Genomic DNA, 15,115 nt, shown 5'->3' with positions numbered 1-15,115 from the left:
GTGGCTCGGGGGCGCGCAAGCGCAGTGGCTGCGGCAGCGCTTCCGGGACGGCGCTGTGTGACTTTTTTGGCGCGAGTGGGGACGGCGGCCGGGAGGGCGCGGCCCGCGCTCCGCGGTGTGGGTCCCGGCAGCGCCATGCGCTACAACGAGAAGGAGCTGCAGGCGCTGTCCCGGCAGCCGGCCGAGCTGGCGGCCGAGCTGGGCATGCGGGGTCCCAAGAAAGGCAGCGGTGAGCGGGCCGGGGCGCCGGGGCGGGCCGGGCGGGCGGGACTGGGCGGCCGCGAGCCCGAATGAGCCCGCCCTGTGCCCGCAGTGCTGAAAAGGCGGCTTGTGAAGCTGGTGGTCAACTTCCTCTTCTACTTCCGGACGGACGAGGCCGAGGTGGGCCGGCGGGCGGGGGCCGGGAGCCGAGGGTCGGGGCCGGGGGCCGTGGCCCGGCGGGGGGCGGGGCCGGGTCGCGGGCCGGCGGGGCGGGGCTGGGGGCGGGGTCCGGTCGGCGTCGGCGCGGGGGGCGGGGCCGAGGTGGGGCCCGGGGGCGGGGCGGGGCGTGTCGGGGTCCCCGCGCAGGCCCGCCCCCCCCCCCGCCCTCGCCCCCCTCTGCCCGCAGCCCGTCGGAGCCCTGCTGCTGGAGCGCTGCAGAGTCACCCAGGAGGAGCCCAGCGGCTTCTCCATCAGTGAGTGCCCGGCCCTGCCCTGCACCTCCCGGGCCCCGCCGCGGCGTCCGTCGGCCTGGAGCGAAGTCCACTGCCTCGGGCGGCCGGAGGGCGGGCCCGGCCCTTCCCCTGGGGCGCAACCCCTTTCTAGCTGCAGCCGCAGTTCTGCTAGAACGGTCGCCCTTGCTGGGGAGTCCTGCACTGCCCGGGGTCCTGCGGAGGATCCCCCCGGGGTCGTCTTGAGAGCAGCGGAGCCGGCCGATTTTCTGGTGTGGCGCTCAAACGAGAGAAACGTGTGCTCGGCCCGTCCAGGAGGGCACAAGTCCTACAACAGGGTGTCTGCAGGGGTGGTTCCTTGCCAGAGGGCGCTTCCCCAGTCCATCCTGGCTCCTGGGGGTCGCCAGCAGTCCAAGGGGCTCTTTGCCTTTGTGGAGTCATTCCTGGTGGGATCAGGGTTGGTGCCCACCTGCTCCCAATTGATCTTCTCTAAGTCGTTGCACCGGTAATGGTCCTGCATGCAGGTAGGGCCGCAGTTTTAGGCTCTAGGGGTTTGGACTTGAACGTAGGGACTTGAGGACACAGTTCAGTCCCCCGCACGGCTGGTGGGAAGGAATGAGCCTGGCTTTGGACAGGAGGAGGGGACGCTTGGACAGAGGCAACAGGAAGCCGAGGCCCGTGGCGGGCTCTGGGTGGGGTGGGGGGGCAGTGAGCGGGAACGGACGGGGGTGCTCCCTCTGCAGGCTTCCTGGAGGACCCCGAGAGGAAGTATCACTTCGCCTGCGGCAGCGAGGCACAGTGTCAGGAGTGGATGGGAGCTCTGCGGCGAGCCAGGTGGGGGGTGTGGGCCTGCCTGGGTGGCCGGGGCGGGGCACAGCAGGGCTCTGTGAGCACGTGCCACTTGCTCCCCCAGCTACGAGTTCATGCGGAGGAGCCTCATATTCTACAGAAACGAGATCCAGAAGATGACTGGCAAGGTGCGCGGAGGGTCTGGGGGCCAGGGGTGGGAGCCGGGTGTGGGGGCGGGGCAGGGCCCTCTGGGGCCTGGGCTCATGCGGTCCCTTCACCCACACAGGACCCCCTGGAGCAGTTCGGCATATCTGAGGAGGCCAGGTTCCAGCTGGGTGGCTTGAAGGCCTGAGTCTGGAACAAGCCCTCCCCATCCTCTCTGCGCCCTGGGTTTCTTGGTCAAGCCTGGATTTCCTGCTGCAGGTGCTTGGCTTAAAGACTTCAAAAGTCCAAGATTGGTGGGGGTGGGCAGGGGCAGGTTGGAGAAGTAACCCAGTAACACGCCACCCCCGACCTGGACCGGTTTGGCACCTGTTGGGTGCCCCATGCTGCTACCGGGGGACAAGTGTCCACTCCTAGAAGCTGCGGCCAGCCCCTCGGGTCCATCCCTCTGGGGCCTGGCAGCTGCTGAGGCTGGTGTAGCCCTTCTGCCCTGTGCAGGCCGAATGTACGTAGCTAGACGATGCTGTGAAGGACGTGGGGGGCCGCGCCTCTCGGAGCCACTGTGAATTCTGCCGCTGGGCAGGCCCTGGCCGATGCCTCTGGGCGGAGCAGGACGCCTTCACTCTCAGGCCAGTGTGGTTGTTGTACTCAAATAAAGGGACCTCTTTTCCACGTGGGATGGTGCTGCGGTGAATGCAGGAGGGGCTGCTGCCTGGAGGTGGAGTGAGGCAGGGCTGTTCCAGGAGAGGGACAGAGACCTAGAATCAGACCAGGGAGAGGCAAGGAGTCTGGGACTTTGCTTGGTCGGTGGCCCATGGGGCCTGTGGCACTGACTAGGCTCTGGGAAAGAACAGAAGGGTGGTCTGATTGAACCCAAAGATGACCTATGACCCCAGTTCCTAGGCCTCCCCTTGAGTACAGGCACGATTCTGGAAAGGGTTCTGCAAATGTTGGAGTCCTAAATCCATTTGTTAAAAAAAAAACCAGCGCATGAAAGGTATCCTGGTGGGCCTGACCTAATCAGGTGTGCATGCAGGAGGGGCTGGGCCTCCCTGAGGTGGGTGGCTGCTGTGGGCCTTGGTCCCATGACCGCCTGAAGGAGCTTGCCAGGCTCCTGCTGGGAGTCCTTGTCCTCCCGGCCCGGGGAGTGGGGAGCGTGGCCGCTGGCCCTCGTGCCTCTCCCTGCATCCCAATCAGAAAGAAACGCTGCGAGCAGACCAGCTTCAAGTGGAAACAAGTATTTTATTACAGCGTCTAGAGGTGGAAACGCAGAATGCATTGGCGATCTCTTAGAAGAGGGTCAAGCCAGGCCAGCACCCCCAACTGAAACACAGTCTACCAGAAACACAAAAGCAAAGCCCCGTCAGTTACAAATCAAGGTCAAGAGACGTGGGAGACAAACCAGTGTGGCTGGACCGTGGGAATGAGGGCGGGTGGGTGGGGACAGAGGGGCACGTGAGCCTTGGAGAAATCACAGTCCATAGCTGCAAGGCCCGGCCAGCTGCCCGGGAGGGCCGTGTTCATGGTTAGGTTTTCCTGAGCAGAGCCACCTGCGACCCGCAGACTTCCCTGAAGTGGCCCGTGGTCAGCGGCAGCCCCGGGGCTCTGCGCCCCCGCGTGCCGCCTGCCTCACACCAGGGACCGTGTCTGCTCACGAGCGTCTGTGCTGGGAGACTCCGTACAGCACCTCCGCAGGAGGCCCCCCGGAGGTGACGTGCCGTGTGCTTGGACAGGGCTGCTCTGTTCTACCCCGGGGACTGGACTCCTGTGTGACCTCTGCCATCCACCCTGTATCTTTTCACGGAGCCCTGTGCGCCTGATGGGGATGGGGAGCAAACACTGCCCTGTCCTGGGGGGCAGCGGTTGGGGTTCACAGGGGCGAGGCACAGCACCTTCATGCGCCGGGAGCACCAACCAGAGGGTGGGAGCCAGGGCGGCCAGTTACGGAAGGACGGGCCAGTTTCAAGAACCCATCACGAGCACCATCTTCTGCCTCAACTATTGCTCTGGGCCACCCCCAGGGCAGGCAGGAAAGCAGAGCTGTGGCAGGCCCCTGCCTGGGGGAACCAGGGAGCCCGCCGACGGCCAGACCTGTGCCGCACAGATCAGTCTGCTTTCAGGAAGTGGCTGCGGGCAGGAAAGGGCCCTGCAATGGCCCTCTTTGGCCCGCATGCCTCAAGGCATCTGCCTGCCCCTCCGGAGAGTGGGGATCAGGAGGAAGCAGGGCCAGGCTGGCCCAGTGCGCTGACCCTCCCCAGGCAGGAGCTCAGGGCCCACCCACGATGCACAGCCCACCTCAGGGAAGAGGCAAGTTCCCGGTGTTCCTTGGTGGGTGCGAGCACCTGAGAACAGGGCTCCTACCTCACCAGCTCAGCCCTTCCTAAAGCACCCATCTTGGGGTCCAGGGCCCCCTGCCAGGACCTTGGCTGACATTCGCCCTTCCAGGGGCCTGGGGACTTCTGGACACACCCTTTTGAAGACTGCGCACAGACATGACACTGGTCAGACTGCTACGCTGGAGGGGCTGGAGAACCCTGCTGGCACCTTCTGGAAGCATCCTAGCTCTGCCCTGGCGGGTGAATGCGGGGAGGGGCACTCACTACCCAGCACCTTCCCTCCCAGGCACCGTCACAGCGGCTGCAGGGCGGGTGGGGCGGCAGCGGAGCATCACGGAAGGGCCAGAGGGCCTTGGGCAGGGCGCGGGGCCGAGCCCTCCACCCCAGGAACCACGGGCACGCAGTCAGGGGCGGGGGGCCGGCCCTGGGCCCGTGCCACTGTGTGCACTTGAATAAATAGAAAGGTTTTCCCCTCACTTTTTTCTTCTTTAGTTTACTGTGCATTATACAATCTAAAAATATATGAAGTCAAGTCTATGAAATTTATAAATTTTTATCACATCTCTATAAAATACTGTCACTCCTCAGCGTGACTCTCTTCTGTACAGACAGCCCAGGCCCCCTTGACTGCCCAGCGCCCGTGCCGGGAGCTCACCGCACGCTCCAGCATACCGCGGTGGGAGCCCGAGCCGAGTCGAACCAGTAAATGCACTTGCTGCACCGGGCCCGCTGCCGCCAGGGGTCGGGTACCAGCCCTTCCTCAAGCACCACTCAGAACGGGGCCGCGCACAACCGGGGAGGCTCTGACCGGGCCTGTGCCTGCGCCCGCCGTCCGTTCCTATGCCAAAGGCGCCGACGCCAGGCCCGAGCGGCCGCCAGTCTGCAGGAACCGTTCACAGTGATGGGACGGGGATGGGCGCCCCCTCGGGGACAGGGCCTCTTCTGAGGAATGTCACGACAGAACCAGCCACCTTCTGCCTGGAGACGGCCGTGCCTTTGGTATAGGAAGAGCGGCGGGAATAAATAGGGCAGGCGCCTCGCGGCCTGGTTTGGCGTTGGTCAACCTCCAGTCAGCACCAAGAGGGCGAGCGGGCCGAGGCCCGCGTGGAGATAGCACCGGGACGGCGGCCGGCGCGGCGGCGGCGGCGGGCGGGCCTCCGGGACGTCGGTAGGTAGGTCCTCTCACACACAGTACTTACACTTCTCAACGGGTCGCCTTACGACTTCGGTGAAGTAAAATAAGTCAGAGTTGTTTATACTTTTTAAAAAACGATAAATACTTTATCTAAAACTATCGACAGCATGAGCCGCGGCCGGGCCCCAGCGCCTCTGCGGGTCTGCACAGCGCGGATTCACAGTAGAGCCTCGTCCCTGTCTGCGGTCCGTCCTCGCCGTCCTGGGGCCACCGGCCGGGCCAGCCTTGCATAGGTCTCGCGGTTGAGGTAGAAATCCTAGTTACCTGCGGAGACCCGCGGGAGGAAAGGCAGCACAGCGTCAGCGTCCCACGCAGGGGAGCCCGGACCTTCCCCCAGGCCAGGGAACCAAAGCCTCCTACAGACAGACGGACGGATGGTCAGACAGAACATGGTCGCTGCAGGCCCCGCCTCTCCTGGCGGAGACCCCCTGGAGCCACGCCTCTGGTCCACCAGAGGCAGCAGGTCCCCGTCCTCCTGTCTGCCCCCACCAGGAGCCTGGGCACCAAGGCCCTCCCTGGCCACATGCCAGGCCCTGCTCGCAGTCCAGCCCACGGAGACCTCCCGTGACAGCCACGGGGCAGGGGAACAGAAGGCGGCGGTCCGCCGTGGGCCAGGCCCAGGAGCCTGACGCGCACCAGCTTCCACACGCACACCTCGGAGCTCTTCAAAGCCAGTCCCGGCCGCACACCTTCTCTGATGGCGTGAGACCCCCCGCGCGCACCAAAGCCGCTCTGCCTTCTGGGCTTTTCCGAGAGGACTGTGGCACAGCCTGTCCCCAGACCTCAGGGAAGGCTGTCCACCGACCTGCGCCCTGACCGGGAGGCCATCGGACACCGGCGGTCCCACGCCTGTTTGCACGTAAACACGCGGCAGACGGCAGAGGACGGCCCGGCCCCAGTGCCCTATTAGCGCCGGGCTTCCTTTCCTTGAGTCCTTGGCCCCAGGGACGTCCCCAGGGACGCCAAGCAGCAGCTACCAGGGCGGCCGTACCGGGCCTCACTCTCTCACACCTACACGCGGCCAGCAAAGGCACAGACCAAAACCCCTGGAAGGCCTCATGCCGACCGTCCACCCATTTCCAAAGACCGGCCCTTCCTACACTGCCTGCACCGACTCCACGCACGGCCAAGCACGGGCCGCACCCCCGCGAGCGGCAGGACCTGTGCATCACAACAAGGCTGTCCCTCGGCAGCCGGCCTCACGCAGCCCTGCGCCCGCTGGCTCCCGGGGCCTGCGCGGGGCCTCAAGCTTGGGAGCCCGAGGCACGAGCACCGAGTTTGGACAACCCTCCACACGTGGTCTTTTCTTAAAGCCCTAATGGTGCATTCAGGCAGACAGGCCAGCGGGGGAGCCCTGGAGCAGACCAAGGGCAAAGCTGAGCTCTGAGCTGCCCTGGGGGGCCCCGGTCCCCCGTGGCCACAGACATGAAGCCTGAGGGCAACGATCGCAGGCTCCATCCAGCTAGACGGGCCAGGCTACGGGCCTCCTCCGCCTCCTCTGCCGGGCAGGGCCCCAGGCGGGCTTGCCGTAAAGGGCTGGGCCAGGTGGCAGAAGCCGGCCATCCCCTGGAGCCCCACAGTGGCTGCTCAGCCGCCCGGGAGGCCAGAGCGCACGGCCAGCCCCGTCCAGCCGCCCAGCTTCCCTCGTCTCCCTGCGCTCTGTCTTTCCTTGCACTCTCAGAACCAACCGTCTCCACCCGAGGCAGAACAGCCTGGGTCCCCTGGGCCCCTCCACTCTCTGCGGAAGGAAGGACAGATAGTTCAGGGTCTCGTACGGGCCCCGTGGTTGGGCTCTAGCCTTACCTTACAGAATACGAACGGCTAGCTAAGCAAGGTCTTTATCTCGGCTTAACCCCCGCAAGGCGCGCGGCATACGGAGGCGGCATGCCAAGGGAAACCCACACGGCAGACGGCCCCGTGGAGCTGGCCTGCGGGATCACGGGCGCAGCCTGGGCCAGGGCCAGCCCGGGCAGGGGCTGGTGGTGCACCGTGAAGGAGGGGCGGGGGGCCTTGTGCGGGAGGGAGGTGAGCTTGATGGACAGAGAGGCGTTAGCAGGCTGCAGAGAGGCGGCCGAGGCGGCGGGTAAGAAAGCCTGGTTAGCCGGGTGGGACGCGAGGTTCTGCAGAAGCACGGGCTCAGAGTTAGCCGGGAGCAGCGCAGGGGCAGGAGGCAAGGCAGCGTTAGGGGGTGGGGGTGCGGGGAGGGCGGGCGGCCCCTGCGGGGGCGGGGGCGGGGCCTGAAAGGAAGACGCGGGGGCGCCAGCCACCGCCTGCAGCGCGGTTAAGCCCAGCGTGCCGCTGCGACACGCAGCCCCGCTGCCGAAACTGGCTCCAAACGGATGGGCGGAGGCGGAAGGCACCGCGTGGTTAAAGACACCTGCAAACAGGAGAGAAAAACTCAGCTTCAACAGGTGGGCAGTGTCCGGCCAAGCGCAGAGAGACACAACAACGGGGAAGCAGGTAGCGGCCGCAGCTCCTTGGGCGTCGCGAGGGCAGGGGCAAAGCAGCAAGCAGCAGGGCGCGGGTGGCCAGGTGCGACTCCCCTGCAGGCCGGGGCTGGGCCACGCCCCCTGCGGGCACGCCCCCCGGGCTCCCAGCCTGGGACCCGCCTGCGCCCAGCAAGGAGCCGGCCGCGGAGGCCCGGGCCCCCCCTCCACGGTGCCCCCACACAGCAGCTGCTGTGGCCCCTCGCTCTGGCCCAGCGACAGCCACCAACGCGGCCCAGAGCCCGTGGGCCATGTCAGTGGAACAGACGACCTCCACGGGGAGGAAACCAAGCCCTAGCTGTGGCGCCAGCTCTCCTGAAGGTACGAGGGACGCCGTCACCACCAGAGGGCCTGACGCAGGCCGACTCACGCGCGAGTGCGCTGCCCACGCCACAGGCACATCTGCGTCTCATGAAAAGGAGCAAGGTGGCAGGTGCAAAGTGGCCCCCAGGGGACAGGTGGGCACAGCCTCTCGCCCCTTAGGGGGCCCTGCAAGGGAACCTGTAAAGCAGTTGTCATTAGCCCCACGGTCCGGGAGGGCGACGGCGTGCGGCCCGCAGGACCCGTGATTCAGACGAGGGAGGCGCGCGTCTGCCTACCTCCAACTGCGCCGCCTGCCACCCCAGAGGAGAAGCTGCCCATGGCGTGCGAGTTGGTCAGTCTGGTCGCGGCGGACGAGACGTGCACCAGGCCAGCGGCGGCCGGCACAGAGCTGAACAGGGACTGCAGCACGGAGGAGCCCAGGTTGGCCTGCAGGGACATGGGACCCAGGGCGAACTGTGGGCCGGGGGCAAAGGTGCCCAGGAAGGGGCGGTGTGTCTGGGCAGAGGGAGCCGCGCTGACCGTCGAGGACGCCACTGTGGCGAGGCCCGGGCCGCTGAGAAGGCCCCCGGGAGGCACAGTGGCGGCAGAAATGAAGAGGTTGTGGCCGTTCTTCAAGTCGGGCTCGCGGTCCCGGCCCTTGCCTGGCTTGCTGTGCGTCAGCGAGGCCTTGTCTGGGGGCCCACACGCCGGGAGGCCCGGCTCGCCCGCCTCTCTGCCCTTGGGGCCACTCAGTCCGTCCAGCTGCCTCTTGTTCACAAAGGTGCCGGGCTCTGCGGTGGCACCCTCCTTGCCCCGCGGGGTGGGAAAACTCAGGGGGCCGCTCAGGCTGGCCGTCTCCGGGACCTTGTGGGAGAGAGAAGCACCATCGCTGAAGCTGTGTAAACTGAGGTCGGCGGTCAGGCCCCCGCTGAAGGCGAAGCCGTTGGGAGGGTTGCTGCTGGGGCTCAGTCCCCCGGCCCCTGCCAGGGCACCGGGAAAGCCCTTCCTCGGGTGGGCGGCCAGCTTGGCGTCGGCCAGGCCAGGCTCCTCCAGGGGCGGCCGGAAAGCGAACAGGGAGTTCTGGCTCAGGGCGGAGCTGGCCTGCAGCGGGCTGTCGGCACACTTGGCCAGGCCGAGGTCGGAGATGGGCGAGAAGGTGGATTTCCACTTGCTGCTGTTGGCGGGCTCGCTGGCAGGCGCCGGCTTCCTCCCGGTCAGGCCACCACCTGACGAGAACCAGAGCCGGTGAGGCCCCGGGCTCAGAGCCACCCCTCCCGCCCGAGGGAAGTGCGCTATGGTCCATGCGGGCCTCTGCTGGGGGATCAGGCGGCCGAGCGGAGCGCGCGTGGGGCGGGATGGGGAGCCGGAGACCAGAGAGTCTGCGGCGGGCTGAGGGCCGTCTGTGTGCTCGCAGAGAGTGTCAGAGGCTGGCCCAGTTCGACCGGCAGGGGACGGACTGCCCCCGGCAGTATCGAGACCAGCCGTCACGGGGACACAGGTGGCATTCGACATCACCCAGAGACAATTCTAGAAGCCCAGCGTGGGAGGTCCTGAGGGTTGAGGCCACACCCTGGGGCCAGGTCACCTTGAGCCTGGGAGTCACGAGGAAGGGCACATAGCCACTCACCGCTTTCCAAGGTTTTCGGAGGAGATTTGCTTTCTAAGGAGATGGTTGCAATTTTCCTCTCAATTCTATCAAGAGAAAAATAGATGGCGGAGGTTTGAATACATCTGCACTGCCCGGCCCACCTGCCCGCAGACCTCTCTAGAGGGGACCGTGACTGCTGGGCCTGGTGGGGAGCGGGATCCTGACTGCAGGAGAGGGACGAGGCTGAGCGCTTGGGAACCGGGGTGTCACGTCCCAGCACAGATGCCCAGAGTCCCAGTCTCTGCGTCATGCCCGAGGCTCACAACAGCTCCCCGCGCCATGTCAACAACGGCGTGTCACCACATGACACGGGGCGCGTGGCACATGCCAAACCGCAGAACAGTACACGCTACGTGCCCACGCTTCCACGGCAAGTCCCGAAGAACACCGTGACCTCTACAAACACAAGAAAACTGCCCCAAAGAATTCGGAAATAGAGAGGCTGGACATTCCTAGCACAAAAGAAAAGCACTCGAGGGCGCCTGGGGTCTCAGTGGGTTAAAGCCGCTGCCTTCGGCTCAGGTCATGATCTCAGGGTCTTGGGATCGAGCCCCACATCGGGCTCTCTGCTCAACAGGGAGTCTGCTTCCTTCTCTCTCTCTGCCTGCCTCTCTGCCTACTTGTGATCTCTGTCTGTCAAATAAATAAATAAAATCTTAAAAAAAAAAAGAGAGAAAGAGAAAGAAAAGCCCTCGAGTATACAACTTCTAAGAACGTAATTTACGTCTGCAGAAAAGGAGCAAGATGAGCGGGCCTAGACCAGCCGCCAGGCGCGGGCAACGAAAGAAGACGGAGAGAAACGAGACCGGACCAAGACGCAGCACTCCTGTCCTTCAGACACCTGCGAGAACGTGAGATGACAGGCCCAGAGACCTGCGGACATTCTCGGCGCAGGCGTCACACGAGACCGCCCGTCCGCACACGAGAGAACGCCTACAGCCCGACAACAACGCAGGACCGGAACGACGTCTCTCCATGGACACACACACGGCTCTGAGCCACGAGCAGACCCTCCACACCCCTATCAGAGCGCAAGGACGCTCAGAGCGCCAGTGAGACCCCCAAACCCATGGGAACGGCTGTTGTGTTACGAAACAAAACAGACAGCAATAGGTGCCGGGAGAGTGTGGCAACACCGGCCCCTCCCGCCGACGGGGCGCGTGAGGACGGCTGCTGCCGAAGGTTCCTCGGAACATTAAACACGGAGTCGCCGTCGGGCCCAGAGTTCCACAATGTGAGACTGAAAGTATTTTCTTCTTTTTCAAGACTTACTCGTTTATTTGAGGAGAGCGCGCAGGCGTGCGTGGTGCGTGAGCAGGGGAAGGGCAGGGGGAGGAGAGCGAGCCCTCCCACAGACCTCGGCCGAGCACAGAGCCGACGTGGGACCGAGACCCTGACCTGAGCCAAAATCAAGTGGGACACCTAACCGACGGAGCCAGCAGGGGCCCAGCGGAAAACGTCTTCAGACAGAGGGCGGTCTGGGGCACTTACGGGAGCCTTACCCCGTTAGCTAAACACCGGACACCCCAGGCGTCCACCAGCACGTAACGGATGACTACGACGTGCGGTCCGTCCCCACTCGGGAACACGGTCCAGCCTCAGGAAGGGAGGGACCCAACCCCTGCCACACACAAAGGGACCCCGAGGACACGGGGCTCAGGGAGAGGAGCCAGACCCAGAAGGACCCGTTCCTGCAGGTCCCCACTCCCAGGAGGGCCCCAGAGGAGTTCCGTCCGCACAGAGAGGAGAGGGTGGGAGCCAGGGCTGGGGAGTCCGTGTTAAGGGACACGGGCCTTTTTCTGGGGTCATAAGAATGTTCTAGAATTGATCCTAATAATGCTTGCACAGCTCTGGGACATATCCAAACCCACTGGGCCACACTCTTTACACAAACAACGGGCCACGCGAGTCCGACCGAATAGCGCTGTCCCACATTCGGAGAGAACACCGTTCTCGCTCAAACACCCCCTCGTGCAGTGCCCGCTCTCTCGAGCCCCTGCCTGCTGTGGTCGCTCATGTGCCTGTCTGCTCCAACCACGTGACACACGCACCAAGAACCAGGCACCGGCAACTAGGGGACACAGCAACCCCACGCCCCGGCGGCTCCAGGCCCAGGGTGCTGGCCTGCCCTAGGTCTGACATCTCAGGCGGGAGGACCGCCCAGCCCCTTCCCGACCAGCATCTCACCATGTAAAGGTGAGCAATCTGGGCCCACCTACTCGAGCATGGTCACTCTACGGCACTGCGGACGTCAGCGGACGGGCCATGGACAGGGCCCTGGCACCCACTGACGGTAACCAGACACTGCCCCGGGAAAGCGACCTCATCACGAGGGCCTTTCCTTCCAGAAGCCGCGACCACGGACGCCCTGTGCCCACCCCATCCGGCCCCACTCACCTGGCGCTGCCCGGCTCGTCCTCGGAGCCCTGCTCCTCGTCTGAGGTCAGTGGGGAGTAGTGGGCCCCGTTGGTCTGGCTCAAGGGCTTCTCCTTCTTGAGAACGGGCGGCTGGTCGTTGTCCTGGTAAGGGACAGGGGAGCTCTTCAGGCTCTCAGGGGACGAGATGGCCGTGATTTCCAAAGGCTGGTTAATGTTGCTGACCTGAGGGACCACCACAGACACAGCACAAGCCTGTCAATGGGCTCCCTGGGCGCCAGCACCCACGGGCTTTGCTAGGGTCCCCATTGCCCACACCTGCCCTGGACCTCAGGCTGCTGGGCAACGGCAGAGCCGGCCTGCCGCCCTCAGAGGAAGGCGGCCCATGGCCATCCTCCCGGCTGTGCTCCTGGGGCCCTGCCATCCTGGCCTGGCTGGGAACGGGAGCCGCCACGTGAGACACCTGTGTGGGCCGGACGAGCTGGCCCGCCCTCCCCACCGTGTCCCTGCCCCCCAGCCGGCCCTGGACTTACCATCGAGTTGAGGTTCAGCGGGGACCCTGAAGACTGTGTGAAGAGGCCGGCGACGGACGGCAGTGCCCGACGCTTGGGCGACACGCCAGAACTCAGGCTGGGGGTCCCGGCCGCCGCCCGCTTCCTCCTGCCCCGCTTACGGCTGTCCGGCCCATGGCCTTGGCCGCTGTCCCCACGGGCGCCCGCGGGCAGAGGGCTGGGTTTGCCAGGAGGCGACTGTTTGGCACCGCCGCCAGCCGAGATGGTAAAGACGATCCTCCTCTTGGCCTCGCCCTCGGGGTCGGAGACGCCAGCCTCGGAGGGAAGGTCCCCTTTGTTGGCCTCGGGCAGCGGGCCCTGGGCAGCGCTGCTGAGCCGCGGGCTGGCGCAGAGCGGATGGGCAGGGGAGGCCGCACCGGAGCCGCGGGACTGTGGGAGCAGGGGCGGGAGCTGCGGGGCGGAGCCACAGGACCCCATGCCGGCGAACAGGCTTCCTGAGCTGGAGACCTCATCCAAGGCGCCGGGCTCGGCTCCGGGAGCGAGGGGGGCCGGGCTGCCTGCCAGGGCCCCGCTGACGGCCCCGGAGCCCGTGTAGAAGCCTGCCAGGAAGGACGGGCTATGTCAGGGGCGGACGCCGTTGCCTCGGGAGCTGCCGGTCACAAAGCTCCGCGCCCGGGAACCCGCCCTCCGTGGGGTTCCGCAGAGCATGGGAGACAAGCACCCGTGAGCTGAGCATGGCTGGGCTGGGCCAGGCCGGGGGCTCCCAAGCAGGCACTTCTGGATGCGTGAGGACCCCCGGTGCTGGAACCCGACAACTCCAAGTGGGCCTGGGCACCCCCCTCCCCCAGAGGCTCCCTAAGCCGCAAGAAGCCCTACTGAGGTCCCTGTCTCCTGCACAGACCTGGGCCTCCCCACCCCAGAGGAAGGGCTGCTGGACACGAGAGGCGGCCCTGCCCTCCCTGCATTAACACAGGTGGCGGCAAACTGGTGACCGGCCCCCGGGGCTGGTGTCCCTGGCACGCCCACCACCCCTAGGGCCGAGTGGCTGGGACAGAACCCCCCCTGCCACAGAGGCGCCATGTGCCACCTGGCCCTGTGTGCAGTCTGCGGAGGCCTCTGCCAGCAACCATCAGAGGTCTCTGAAGGGGACTCAGAGCCCAGATGGAGAGCAGGCTGCTCCCCAAGGACATCACCAGCCAGGTGGGGCTCTCGAGCAACCCCGGGTGACCTCCAGGAGGAAAGGGCAGCATGCCTCAGGCCAGAGGCTCCTGACGTGAGCCAAGGTCCAGCCTAGAGCCGCTAACCCCAGGGCACAGGGGCTGACCCCGTGGCCAGGAGGAGATGGGCCGGCTCGGAGCCCAGCCTGCCGGGTCTGGGGGCTCCCCTCCACCCGCCTGCCCCGGCTCCTCCTCCTTCCGGCAGCGGCAGCAGAGGCTGGGGCGGGCTGGGCCCTGGGGGCAGGGCTGGAGGCGGGACCCAGGTGCAGGAGAAGCCGTCTGACCTGTAGAAGCCGGAGCGAGGTTTTTGCTTCCAGCGCCGTGGGCATTAGCGCCCATCTGCTTTTCAAGTGTGGACGAGGACTCTCGGGTCTGTGACACAGGGCTGGGGGTGCTTCTCTGCGGAGAAAAAGTCCACACTGTCAGATGAGCCAGGGCTGGAGACTAAGGGCAGGGAGGGAGTCCCCGACATGAGCCAGAGGATGTGCAAAGGGCGCGAGGCAGGGAGAAGGGCAGGTATGTGGCAGCCGGCGCACAGAAGGCGGAGCCACCTGCTCGGGGTTTGAGCTCTGCAGGTAGCAGTCAGAAGGTTCTGACAAGGGGAGGGGCAGATATCTGTTCCAAAGGACTGTTCTGCTAACAGCGAACGTCACGCTGGGGCCGAGGGGAGCAGAGACGGCAGCTGTGACCCAAACCGTGATTCCACTCCTTGTGGAACGGGCTGGAGACACGCAGCCACGCAACATCCGTACACAAACGTTCACATCACTGCGACTCGGAACAGCCACGGGTGGGAACGACACGTCTGCCCGCAGGAGAGCAGATACACACGACATGGTCTGTGCACGTGGGGGAGTGTCCCCGGCCACCAGCAGGAGTCAGGCGCCCCCACGTGCGGCCCCAGGGACGGCCTCCCAAGCCCATGGCACACAGGGTTGGAACCAGACACAGAAGGCCACGCGGGGTGCGAGTCCATGCGTGTGACACAATCTGTGGACAGGTGTCGGCTGCACCACTTGGCGAACTAACGAAAGGCCACTAGAAGGGGCACGTCAGCCGAGCGGACAGAACGCGAATCACATCCGCACTCACAGAGCCCAGCCCGCGTCCCGCAAGACGGAGCCCGGGGGGCCCACGTGTGAGACAGGACGAGGGGGTGGGGCTTCCTTCTTCCGCCGAACCCGGAGTTCAACTCCATCTCACCCAGACACACCACCGCCCCAAAAAATCGGGAGATGAAAATGGGAAAGCGTTACTGTAACCAACCCCGCATTCGGGGGCTCTGTCTCAGGGGTCGCGGTACGCCCCACACTCATCAGCAGGCCAGTCAACAGAAAGTAGGTCTCACAGGGAAAAAGCCCGCCGAGACCCCCTCTTCGCCTACACACCACACTGCGGAGCCCAAGGGCCCGGGCCAGTGACCCAGGGACAACAGCGCCCCC

The 15,115-nt window shown here is 65.6% G+C and overlaps 2 protein-coding genes across 10 annotated transcripts in view; one reads left to right on the top strand and one right to left on the bottom strand.

Moving 5' to 3' along the window:
- Nucleotides 1-37: 37 nt before the first annotated feature.
- On the top strand, nt 38-2,279 carry PLEKHJ1 (pleckstrin homology domain containing J1). Of its 3 annotated transcripts, XM_032358998.1 has the most exons (6): nt 38-229; nt 314-381; nt 608-674; nt 1,394-1,484; nt 1,564-1,627; nt 1,726-2,279. In XM_032358998.1, exons 1-6 carry the CDS (start codon nt 136-138, stop codon nt 1,789-1,791), a joined length of 450 nt encoding a protein of 149 aa, XP_032214889.1. In that variant the 5' UTR covers nt 38-135; the 3' UTR covers nt 1,792-2,279. The 3 variants fall into 3 exon arrangements, with proteins under 3 accessions (XP_032214889.1, XP_032214883.1, XP_032214875.1); XM_032358992.1 differs by lacking the exons at nt 1,564-1,627; nt 1,726-2,279 and having other exon boundaries at nt 608-1,174; nt 1,394-1,481; XM_032358984.1 differs by lacking the exons at nt 1,394-1,484; nt 1,564-1,627; nt 1,726-2,279 and having other exon boundaries at nt 608-1,308.
- A 544-nt stretch (nt 2,280-2,823) lies between these two features.
- DOT1L (DOT1 like histone lysine methyltransferase) overlaps nt 2,824-15,115 on the bottom strand; it is a 60,354-nt gene continuing 48,062 nt past the window's right edge. For 4 of the 7 annotated variants that reach the window (XM_032358149.1, XM_032358140.1, XM_032358186.1 and 1 more), the window contains 7 exons: nt 13,958-14,072; nt 12,478-13,055; nt 11,967-12,169; nt 9,549-9,613; nt 8,218-9,147; nt 6,936-7,509; nt 2,824-5,396 (listed from right to left, as the gene is read on the bottom strand). In XM_032358149.1, coding sequence (XP_032214040.1) covers nt 6,971-7,509; nt 8,218-9,147; nt 9,549-9,613; nt 11,967-12,169; nt 12,478-13,055; nt 13,958-14,072 — 2,430 coding nt within the window. In that variant the 3' untranslated portion in view covers nt 2,824-5,396; nt 6,936-6,970. Of the gene's footprint in view, nt 5,397-6,935; nt 7,510-7,988; nt 8,120-8,217; nt 9,148-9,548; nt 9,614-11,966; nt 12,170-12,477; nt 13,056-13,957; nt 14,073-15,115 lie in introns of those variants that run through there. The other 3 variants (XM_032358164.1, XM_032358156.1, XM_032358170.1) reach the window with 3 other exon arrangements.

Source organism: Mustela erminea, chromosome 1 (assembly GCF_009829155.1).
Source record: "Mustela erminea isolate mMusErm1 chromosome 1, mMusErm1.Pri, whole genome shotgun sequence".
In the NCBI taxonomy this organism is placed as follows: domain Eukaryota; kingdom Metazoa; phylum Chordata; class Mammalia; order Carnivora; family Mustelidae; genus Mustela; species Mustela erminea.
This window is presented reverse-complemented; position numbering and strand designations above follow the sequence as displayed.

What these genes read in the sequence shown, in the direction of transcription:
- PLEKHJ1 (XM_032358992.1), top strand. Translation starts at nt 136, where the DNA reads ATGCGCTACAACGAGAAGGAGCTGCAGGCGCTGTCCCGGCAGCCGGCC. An exon ending in GGGTCCCAAGAAAGGCAGCG is followed by an intron (nt 230 to 313) that starts GTGAGCGGGCCG and finishes CTGTGCCCGCAG; the next exon opens with TGCTGAAAAGGCGGCTTGTG. An exon ending in TCCGGACGGACGAGGCCGAG is followed by an intron (nt 382 to 607) that starts GTGGGCCGGCGG and finishes CTCTGCCCGCAG; the next exon opens with CCCGTCGGAGCCCTGCTGCT.